Raw genomic sequence first — 11,448 nt, 5'->3', positions numbered from 1 at the left:
ATAAATTTAAATGGGATTATGAGGTATGCGTCTAAAAAATATCGTAGACTATGTATAATGCTTATTCTTGAGATAAATCGAAAATGCTCCCATTTTGATTGCGATACGGAATCGACATTGACCTCTTTCCAATTCCTAGCAAATATTTAGGATACAAGCAATGCGGTTTATTAATCATTCAACTAGAATTTCTATTACAATCGTGGAGAGCTTAATTCAATTCAAGACCCAAATGTAACAAGCGATATATCCAATGAAAGTAAACAAGTTACGAAAGTGGAATTTGTAAAATGCGGACTCTAAGATAAACAAAATTTAAATTTTAATTACTGAACAAAAACAAAACAATATTGCTATATGCGGGAATGTAAGAAGGGCGTGTGGGTGGCTGTTGCTGCTGAAAATTCTGATGAGCGGGAGGTGCGTTGTGGGGATAAAAAGGAAACGTCAATTAAACCATTCAAACGGACTGGTGACTTTGAAGTCGGATCAACTTCGGAGATACTGAAACAAAAAAATTATAACCTAAAGTCTTTTGGTTTCAATTAAATTATTATCGTACCTATTGTTTATCCTTTAAACCAATTTATTTAAATATTGTTAATACAATTTTGAAATGTTAATGTTATTTGTTAATAAATATATAATATATAACTTTTCCGTGTTCATTACAACGATATGTACTTTTAGGTACTTGTAAAAAAGTGGGTTATGGTAAATAAAAATTGGAAAACAACATTTTTTACAACTTAGTAACCCCAGTTTTAGTCTGTGAAAAATTAAAACACAACATTTTTGCGAAAGTGCAAAATGGAACTTTTTCTGGTAAGTCCAATTTTTATTGTTTTAATCGTTCCATAATTTTAAGATCCGTCCTTGCCCGTGAAGCGTTTGTTTTCGCGTTTGCGGAACGCGCGACGGGCGGCCGGCGGATTTCCTTGCGGATTCCTTATGACAAAGGTCCGTTCGCAGTACGCTTGGGGATCATAAGTCGCTACCGGCGGTTCGGCGTCCCAATCCTCATCAGTCTCGATTAGAAAACCAGTCTGTCTTGGCTCTACTGGGGGCAACATGTCCGGGAGCTTGTAGCGTTCCAATAGCGAGCGGTCTGGGCACTCGGCAACATGATCCTGAATATCGGGCATACCATGTACTAGCATGTTCCGTTAGGTTAACATTAGTTAATAATTACTCACCTTCATTACGAAAACACTGTGCACATGGGCTGTGTTGAAAGGACAGCGCACCTTTTTTGATGAAGGAAAGTTCTTAGAACAGCATATTAAGTGCAATGTGAAACGGCTTGGCCTGATCCGATGAGCGCTGTCATAAGGACAGGTAATATAGTCCTGGAAGTTTGGACCAGCCACCGCGTACTTATTATCGGACATTTTAATTCTTTTTATGAGATTTTTTTGACTAGATCTTTTCCGAACGTTCTAGTTGTCAAGATTATTGACTCAAGAATACTTTGTTACTTTTAGAGTCCCTTATATCACAAATACAACTTTTTCAAGGCCTACTTAAACCAGCTAATTTCTCATAAATTTCTGAAAACTTTTTTAAGGTTAATTCTCGTTTTTTATTTTATTAAAATATTGATTAAAAATCCGATTTTAAACTTTAATCTTTAATCACTATTTTCACTGTAACTAATTTTTCTGAGTGATGGAACGAAACTGAATTTAAATTCATGTGGGCCCTCTCAATACAAATAAAAAAGAAAGAAGTCAGTAACGGCGAGAGCCAACAAAAAGCACAATAAATTGAAGCAAAACTAATTAAATTATATGAAATAGGAATGTAAACAACGGGCTCGAGCTAAAACAAAACAAATAAAACACCCATAAATATTTATCATAAAGAAAAACAAAACGAAACAATTTCACGGTGGAAAAAATTCCAGCTCCAGAGTCAGTAAACAAATGTAATTAAATATTTGTGCAATTTGGCTAATAAATAAATTAGATTTTAAGCTTTTAGACGAGCAAAAGTCGTTGGACACAAATGGTCAGCCAGAAAAAGTAATAAATAAATGGTTTTGTAATTAAATAGTTGGCCTAAAAAAAAACTAGATTTGGTTAAAAAAAATGTGTGCATTCTGAAAACAATTATATTTAGTTTTTCAACTAAATTGTAAAAAAAAGTATTTTAAAGCATAATACTTCAAATGTATAACTATTTCATCTCTTACTAAATCTTACAAAAGGTAATGAATGTTTCAGAAATCGCAGACAGGCAAGTACTAATTTTTGTTATCCAGTAACATTTATCTGCCAGTAGACAAATTTTACGAAATTTTGATTGCCACACCTTTTCTTGCTTTATTTTTAAAAGAAAAACAAAGAAATATGGAAAATGCTTGAAGAGATGGGCAAACAAAAGATTATTAATTATTATGATTGTTATTAACCTTTGGATTGTTTATTGCTTGGCACGTCTGGTTTCTGGCTATCTCATCACATGGAAATTTTGAATTTGAATTTCCATTCCCATTCAAAAGTTTTGAAGTGCCCGTGAGCCCCCAATCTTCGCGATATTCTCGAGGGGATTTTCGTTTTCGTTTTTATATAGAATTGTTGTGGATTTTTTTCTGTTTGGGTTTAGACTAGCACTTAAAAATGGTTTTATTTATGGGCTTTTATCATTCCAGCTTTCCCAGGATTTGTGATATGGCCATAAACAAATTATGCCTAATGTGCATTAACTCATAAACAATGCAAATCAGTATTTACGAAAAGTGATTGAAGGAATCCGGGCTCTTGAATTTATTCACCACATTGCCACTGGTACTTGAGGCCACTTGGCTCCTCGTGATAAATGGCACTATATTCATCGATCGCATTTGCCAAGGCCCCTCCATTTCGGCTCTGCATTTGTTGCTTCTTAGTGCGTCAATGAAGACTTTTCAGCCTCTCAATTGCCATTCAGCCCCGAGTATCAAGACACATTTGTCATCTGCTGCCGGCAATTATAAATATTAGGCATGTGTGTGCATATATCATTACTTTATGGAATGTTGTGGTGGATTGACAACTTGCAGTACTTGAGAATTTTTCCGTTGGGCAATGGGATGGAACTTTTCTTAAGTAGTCTGCAAAATAATATGTATAATCCAGGGCAGATACCGAACCCACAACATGAAAAAAGCGAAGGGATGTAAACATTTTTTTAGTAGACACACAAACACCAATATTTAATAGTATAATGTAGTCCTAAAAACATTTTTTAAATTTAATTAATTTTTAATTTTGTTTATTGCCCCGGATAAATCCTTTTAAAATTATAATACAAGCTTGGGTTGTAGACATCGTACATTGGATGTTTCATGATAATGTGCTTGAAATGCCATCGCTCGGCGAGAAGAGTTAGAATGGAGATAACGTAACCGATAGCCAAGGCCACAAAAGAACTCCAGAATTTTTGTATGTTCATAAGGGCCTCCTGTTGGGCAGGAGCCTCTGCCGGTAGATGTACTATGGCGTCCTTAAGCCATTTAGATATCAGACCTTTGATAGGAAAAATGAAATGGGATTTCTGTGTATTGAACCCCGGATTCAAATATACTTACCACCCTCTGCCAGATGTTGAATGGAGCTATCAACCCGATTTTTCAGGGCCGAATTCTTCTCCATCGCCAGAACCACGGGCATGGAGACCACACATTCCTTCATGATATGCAGAGCAGATCCCACTCCGGATCCAGATTCGTCCGCCACTCGCAGATAGCGAAGATAAAACTCGTTGTCGTAGAAGGCGCACTGACCTTTGGCTATGCGAGAGGTCTGCAAAATAAATGGACTTATATTGAATTTTAATGAGTAGTAAAATTCCATACTTTTATAAAATGTTTCTATTTTGTATTACATTTTAATTTATTTGTATAATTTTTTCCCTTGAATCATTCAAATCCATATAGCCATGACCTTCTTTCTAACTTGCTATATTTCCTAACAAATTAGTCTCACCTAAAGCTATTAAGTCACCGGAATACTTTTCATATCACACCATATTATTTTGCAAACTTGAAGAATTAATACCCTTAAATTAAAAATGTGCCCAAATACGCTTATCACACAGATAAGATATTTTTGCCGTTGAAAACAAGTTAGAACTGGATTTTGTTTTTCTATCTTGTGGTATAAAGTTCATTGCTACGAATTTTGATAAAGCGTGTCATTATAAATCAGTAAGTTTTTAGGATCTTCTTTAAGGCTAGTTGAAACTGATAGGCATCTGAATGTAGAGGCTATTAGTGCTCTAATTATTCTTATTTGATTAGCTCAGAAAAGATTGAATTTTGATAGTGGAAAGAAATTCTAACTTTCTAGGGGAACAAATAGTTGTACATTTTCTCTAAATTATTTTCTTACCAGATCTTCATTTTGCCGGATTACCTCCATCTTATCGCCCACCTTTCGAGCAGTCTCATCGGTGGCATCCAGGAAAAACTGCCTGTTCTCTGTGGCTCCAGCAGAGGGTGGAATGTGGGAGCCCAGCAGATCCTCCAGAGTGTCAATAGTAACTCTGCAACCCATTAATGTTAAAAATAAATAAAGAGATAAATATATAGTGCTAACCTGGCTGACGGATTGGCCAAAATGGCTGTGAAGCTGGCCCGATATGTGGCCACCAAGAGGATGCAGTAGATCCAGTACCATCCGGTCAGTACCCTCAGTGGCCAATTGCGAGGCATTCGAGGTAGGGCAACATAGAGGAGCATACTGTAGGTGAGTAAAATGCAGTTGGCATAGTCGTCGAAAAGATCTCGAGGTCTCCTGGATTCCTTAGAAGGACGATAGCGACTGATGGCGATGCGGAAACTAACTCTACGATAAATCTTTGGATCCATGGCAACGCCACGATTCCGTCGAAGGCAACGAAAGAATCCAGAGGACACATTTCTGTTGATAATAGCGTTCAAGAAGCTAATGGCATAAAACACCGTGCCCACTATAAAAAGGGAGAGTAGAACGCCCGCCCACATTCCACCGCTAAACGGAAGAATGAAGGTCTGCCAGGAGTTGTCTGTCGAGGATTCGGGCGTGAGAAAGGTCAGGCACTCGAAATTGTGCGGCAAACTGAGCTCCACCAGTTGCAGATACACCAGGAAGAGATGCAAGTCCCCAATGGCAAAGCGAGCAATGTGAGCAGCCTGTGCGGATTAAAATGTTAACAGCATAATCACACTTCATATAGATATTTCGATATAATCCCCACTTACCACCTCTTCAATAAGCAAGGAATCAATGCGGCTTTCGTTCTGTCCGTAACCATCGGGATTACCATTTCCATAGCCATTTTCCAGCTCCCAGTCCACAGTTTCACTTTGGTTGGGCCTGTAGTAAACGGGTCTGAAGTTCAGCGACTTGCCCAGGGCATTCATAATCTCCACTTCAACTCCTTGGAAGCTGTTTGTCGTGTTCGTCCACAGGACCATGGGCACGTGCTCGGCAAGGGCCACAGGCATCGGGACTCCTGGAAAAGAATGGGATTGGAAAGGATCAGAACCAGGATATTTTAAAGATTTTAAACCAATTTTTTTATGAATATATATCTAGGAAAACAGAATTGTTTATAATATTCTTATATTTATTGATAGGATAGAAAATGATAAGAATGATCAATTTATTTTCTTCTTAACGTATTTATAAATATATCTCTGGGAAAACAGAACAGTTTATAATACTCTAATTATACCCGTTACTCGTAGAGTAAAAGGGTATATTAGATTCGTGCAAAAGTATGTAACAGGTAGAAGGAAGCGTTTCCGACCCTATAAACTATATATATTCTTGATCAGGATCACTAGCCGAGTCGATCTAGCCATGTCCGTCTGTCCGTCTGTCCGTCTGTCCGTCTGTCCGTCTGTCCGTCTGTCTGTCCGTCTGTCTGTCTGTATGAACGCTGAGATCTCGGAAACTATAAAAGCTAGAAGATTGACATATTGCATGCAGATTCTAGGAGTTCTTACGCAGCGCAAGTTTATTTCAAAAGGGCGCCACGCCCCCTCTAACGCCCACAATCGCTTATATACGATTTTAAAAATTTCAATATTTCGGAAAAGTAAAAATGCAGTTTTATTGTGTTTATGAATACCTATCGAAATGTTGAAGAAATTTTTTAAATCGGACCATTCGTTAAAAAGTTACGGCGGATCAAAGTTTTTATCCCCAACTCCTTCGCACTCCCTTTAGCTGAGTAACGGGTATCTGATAGTCGGGGCACCCGACTATAGCGTTCTCTCTTGTTTTTATTGAAAGGATTCAAAAGGATCAGAACGAAGATATTGTCAAGTTTTTGTTATACCCTTCCAGAGGGTATTATGATTTCAGTCAGAAGTTTGCAACGCAGTGAAGGAGACGTTTCCGACCCCATAAAGTGTATATATTCTTGATCAGCATCACTAGACGAGTCGATCTAGCCATGTCCGTCTGTCCGTCTGTCCGTCTGTCCGTCCGTCTGTCCGTCTGTCTGTTTCTACGCAAACTAGTCTCTCACTTTTTGAGCTATCGGGATGAAACTTTCCCAAAAGTCTTTTTTCTATTGCAGGTAGTATATATGTCGGAACCAACCGGATCGGACAACTATATCTTATAGCTCCCATAGGAAAGATCGGAAAAGAAAACGTTAAAAAAATTCTAGCTTCGGTGTTTTTTGAAATATTACCTTCTACTTTTGGGGATGTTATTTTTTAAATATTTCTGAATTTCGAATTAAATATTTAAAAAATCGGACTACTATATCATATAGCTGCCATAGGAACAATCGATAAATTAATGGAAAAGTAATAGGAAATAAATTCTAGCTTCTTTGGTTTTTATTGTATTATCTTCTACTCTAGGATATGACTCTTTTTAAATATTTCAATTTTAATTTGATCAAAATCGGACGACTATCACTATGGACGGCAGTCCATGTAGTGACGAAGCGCACCAGGAGAGTGTTCGAAGGCGACTACTATTATATAGCCGCAAAATTGAAAATCTGCTGTGATAGTCCGATCGTAATGAGTAATACACCAATCGAAAGGTATTGCAAAAACTTAAAGGATTGCAGACCTCAAGAAAATCAATTGGTTTGGGAGAGAGAGAGGTAAAAGTGAAAAAGTGAAAATTTTGGAGCTGTTGGGGGCGGTGGGGATAAAAGCCCCCTCGCAATGTTTTAGTTGTATTCCTATTGAAAATACCCGTCGAATGAGGGGTCATATGATAAAATCCGACGCTCCGTTCAAAAGTTATAGCCAAAATAAGATTTTCTTCTTCTTCCCAAAATGAAAATTTAATTCTGTTTGTCAGTTTGTCAGTTTGTCCACTTGTCCACTTGTCCACTTGTCCAAAATATGTTTTTTAAGTTCTGAAAATTTGATATGACGTTCATCACATCGATATAAAAAACTTTTGTTATACCACTTTTGGAAAAACCCGCTAGTTTAGCGGGAAAACAGCTATAAATAGCTAAAATTCGGAAAGTAACTTCTATACTACTAAAGCTACAGACTTGTGCTGCATCTCGTTTGAAAGGTATTTTTAAATGCTATATACGCCTTCTATATGCAATTTGTGTAAATGTAATAGTTAAAAAGATATGAACAAAAGAAAATTTGTTTAAACTTTTTTTTTTAGCTTTTTTTTAATTTTCTCAAAAACGGCTCTAACGATTTTCCTTACAACTTTAAACTGTATAGCCCTTGAGATTCCTTAAATTTTGGTATATATCATATTTATGTAAAAAATCGCGTTTAAAAGTTATTCAGAAACGAAAAAGCCACTTTTGCCAGCTCAGAACAACTAACGCTTCCTGAGTGTTTAATTTTGTGCGTGGGTATTCAAACTGTATTTTAGGCTCATAGAATCATTTCAATTGTTTTAAGGAGTTCCAAATAGGAAACTTTTGTTTTACGACTTTTGGAAAAAGCCGCTACTTTAGCGGGAAAAAGCTAAAAATAGCTAAATTTAGTTAGTTTGTAAGTTCTACACTACTAAAGGTACAGACATGTGCTATACCTCGTTTAAAAGGTATTTTGAAATACTTAAACGGTTTTTAACTTAATTTGTTTTAATACAATGGTTTACAAATTATGATTGACCAATTTAAATTTAAATGTATATACTAGCTCCTATGAGAGCAAATATAAACAAACAAAAACTTCTGATATCAAATAAAAACACCTCTTAACGAGGTAAAAAACTAGTGACGATCGCACCTTCAACTTACAAAAGTTCTGATATCAACATTTGTGACGAAAAATTATTACACTCGTCATTAAATACACTTTCTAAGATTTTCTCATTCGGCACGCTGCAATAGAAATTGCCTATGAAGGTAAAAAGGCGAAAATAGTATTCTAGGGCGGGCCGAATTTTTTGCGATTTGTTAATTAATAGAATTGATCTGCAAGGGTATATAAGCTTCGGCTGGCCGAAGCTAGCTTCCTTTCTTGTTTTTATTTGGTTCTTATTCTAAAATTTAATTGTATAATATTCTATTATTATTACACACCATTCAAATTACTAGTCTTGTCGGCGAATAAAATCCTTCCACTGACACTTTTTCCCAATTCCCATTGGGCGATATTCTTCAGAACCAGCACTCCACTCAAAATGCCCGGAAAGGCAATGGTGGAGATGATAAATCTGTATATAATAAAACCTTAATTACAACACATAAAAAAACATAAAAAATAAATACTCCACCCACTGGTTGTCCAACTGAGGTTTGAGGAAAATGGTGCCCACAAAAACACTCCATAGGTGGATCATATCCCTCTCAAAGAGTCGCGAATCGTGCAGTAAGATGAATTTTTTCTGCAAATTCAAAGATCTGTTTTCGTAAATATATTTAAGAAATCGCTGCACCTGCCAGCCGTTTAGGATGGTGATCACATTTAGCTCACAATCGCTGGACTTAATGGCCTTCACGAAGAGCTCAATTTGCTGCGAAGGCCGCTGGAGATCCTCACTGGCATTAGTCCGCATCACGAAGAAGGGGATTACTTGACGACCCACCGACTCGAAAAATACCCGATCGTAGATGGGATAATGCAGATCATCCGTGATGACGCTAAAGCATCTCTTGACATTGGCGGTCCATAGGATCTTCTGTAGCAATATTTTCAGATCCATCTCATATCCGTTGGGGGGTTTATTAATGTTATTAATCGTGGCCATCGCCAGGGATATGTAAGTCCCAGCCAGAATTCCCAGCCATCGCATCCTTTCGCCGCCAAACGCCAACTGCCGGCCACTGTCCATTCCAGCAGTTCGTTAACCTGTTTACCGGGGAGCCCTCGAGTCCTCATTGCATATGCAGATCTAATTAAACTTGTCCGAACTCCGTGAACCGGGAGCCCCGGACTGTCGGGCCAGTCAGTCAGCCGCCCATCAACCTGATTTACTCGCATTTCAACTTTCCGCCGAGTGGGGTTATCTAATTAAAGTTTTGCGGCCCAGGGGTTAATTAGTTTAACCGGATAATGTGCTCAAGGTTAGAGGGAATCCCTTTTTTTTGGCTGATGTAAAGTAACGCATATCCCCAAATGAGTTTTAATTGGCCTCATCCTTTTCAAAATTTTTTTAAAAGAGTAAATAAATAATAGAAAAATATATATCTTCCTTTCGATGTTTTAATATTTAAATATATTTTTTTTAATTTTTTAGTATGATAGTTAAGTGTATCTCAATTTTGTTGGTGTGAGATTCAGGAATTTAAATGTAAGCCTAATTCAAAATTATTATGTAGCTTCAACTTTAACAATTTCAATGGCAATTAAACAGTTATGTGTCTTATAACAATAATGAGTCTTCACTTTTCCTTTTATTTTATTTTTTAAATATTTCAATATTGTTATTTTTATTTTCAATAACAAATACCTTTTTGCAATTGATCTTCATAAAATACCTGACCCAAGGACCTTTCATTTAAGAACCAAGAACATTTAATTTACGATAGTTAAAACAGAAAGTATCCCCATTAATAGCCACACCACCCGGCGATAACCTCTTCCAACCAAATTAAAGCGATGGCAACCAACTCACTCAAGAATCAGCAGTACGAGAAGAAAACCGAAGTAGCAATCAAGCGTCATTAAATTTCATTTAATCAGTCCCTCCCCGTCCGCCGCTGATTGAGATCTATAACGAAAGTTGTTGTACCGATCCGATGTTGTCACTAATTCGATGACTGACCATTTCTCCGCCTTTCCATTTCCACATCCACATCCATTTCCCATTCCCTTACCCTTCGACCAGACAATTGGATCAGACTAATTTATCATAAGACCATAACTAATCCGTCTGTCCGTCTTCATTAGGGGGAGACACGAGATCGGAGGACCAGTTGATGATATGAGGTTGAGTGCGAGTGCTGCAGTCGCGAAATCAGCAAATTGCGATCATCCGCAGTCAAGGCCCAGACACTAACGATATAGTAATGCGGACGACGACGTGTCACTGGACATAAGACATCAGTCCGTCAGTCCGACAGTCCGTCCGTCGGTCCGACAGTCAGCCGATTAAAGCGCCCAGAAGCCGCATTCAAATACCCATTAATGTCAGCTCAAGTCAGCTGGAGAGTCCGAGCCAATCAGCCTGCGGATGTGAGATGTGGGCAGGTAACCAGTTACTTACTTACATACACACTTACTTACGTACCCATATCCACTCCCGTTCTTCTGCGCTTTATTGTCGTGTAATTAACTTTTTCCGAATCGTCCGGATTTGGAATTGTTTGCACATAATTGCAATTTAATTATTTTCTCTCGCTCGTTTCCCTTTTCATGTTTTTATGGATTTATGTTGGTCGCGCGGTCTGCTGGCCATTAGCTTGGTAACAGGTAACACCCCGGCTCTGGGACCGAAAGACCGATACCAATACCGATACGATACCGAGACCAGAACCACATCCATCCCATGTCCCATGTCCCAAGTCCAACCTGGCCGGCAGGTAGGTAGCGCAGAAATCGATTTCTGTCGCCCCCGGACCGCTTCCCATGTCCAAGTGTCAGCCGGTGCCGGGTTTATTCTCTGGACCGACACTGGGAGAAAAACGTGTGGGTAAATTATTGACATGTTGTCGTGATCAAGAACCTTGGTTTACAATTGCAGTTCAAATATGATATACTTGTAATAAATTATTTTAAAAGTTAATTCTGTCACATTTCACAGTAACAGTAGAACCAGTTTCTTACATTTATGTAGATTTTAAAGATTTTTTTGTATTCATAAATTTGTTAAAAAAAATAAATTTTTTAAAAGATATAGGTTCTAAAATATGATAAATAAATTTAATAACATTTTTTTATATATTAGATTAGATGTAAAAATTGATACTGTTTTAGTCTAAATTTGCCATTCAAGCCAAAATGTATTGTTATACGGCATTTAAAAAAAATTTTTAAAAGCAAGAAAAAGTTTAGTTTAAATGTTTAAATGATATAACATGAAAAAC

At 37.3% G+C, this 11,448-nt stretch overlaps 2 protein-coding genes and 1 long non-coding RNA gene across 3 annotated transcripts; 1 reads left to right on the top strand and 2 right to left on the bottom strand.

Annotated features, from left to right (window-relative positions):
- Positions 1–804: 804 nt before the first annotated feature.
- Positions 805–1,677, bottom strand: LOC108063401 (gametocyte-specific factor 1 homolog). Its single transcript, XM_017150466.3, has 2 exons — positions 1,197–1,677; positions 805–1,130 (listed from the first exon to the last, which is right to left on the bottom strand). The coding sequence occupies exons 1-2, from the start codon at positions 1,389–1,391 to the stop codon at positions 864–866; spliced, it is 462 nt and encodes a 153-aa protein (XP_017005955.2). The 5' UTR covers positions 1,392–1,677; the 3' UTR covers positions 805–863.
- A 1,498-nt stretch (positions 1,678–3,175) lies between these two features.
- On the bottom strand, positions 3,176–9,609 carry Ir68a (Ionotropic receptor 68a). Its single transcript, XM_017150462.3, has 7 exons — positions 8,701–9,609; positions 8,503–8,636; positions 5,225–5,478; positions 4,581–5,155; positions 4,374–4,527; positions 3,572–3,785; positions 3,176–3,509 (listed from the first exon to the last, which is right to left on the bottom strand). Exons 1-7 carry the CDS (start codon positions 9,252–9,254, stop codon positions 3,256–3,258), a joined length of 2,139 nt encoding a protein of 712 aa, XP_017005951.3. The 5' UTR covers positions 9,255–9,609; the 3' UTR covers positions 3,176–3,255.
- LOC138913100 (uncharacterized) lies at positions 4,042–5,339 on the top strand. Its single transcript, XR_011418687.1, has 4 exons — positions 4,042–4,189; positions 4,377–4,730; positions 4,792–5,146; positions 5,200–5,339. It is a non-coding gene; the product is annotated as an uncharacterized lncRNA (long non-coding RNA).
- Positions 9,610–11,448: the final 1,839 nt, after the last annotated feature.

Source organism: Drosophila takahashii, chromosome 3L (genome assembly GCF_030179915.1).
Source record: "Drosophila takahashii strain IR98-3 E-12201 chromosome 3L, DtakHiC1v2, whole genome shotgun sequence".
NCBI classification, from domain to species: Eukaryota; Metazoa; Arthropoda; class Insecta; order Diptera; family Drosophilidae; genus Drosophila; species Drosophila takahashii.
This window is presented reverse-complemented; position numbering and strand designations above follow the sequence as displayed.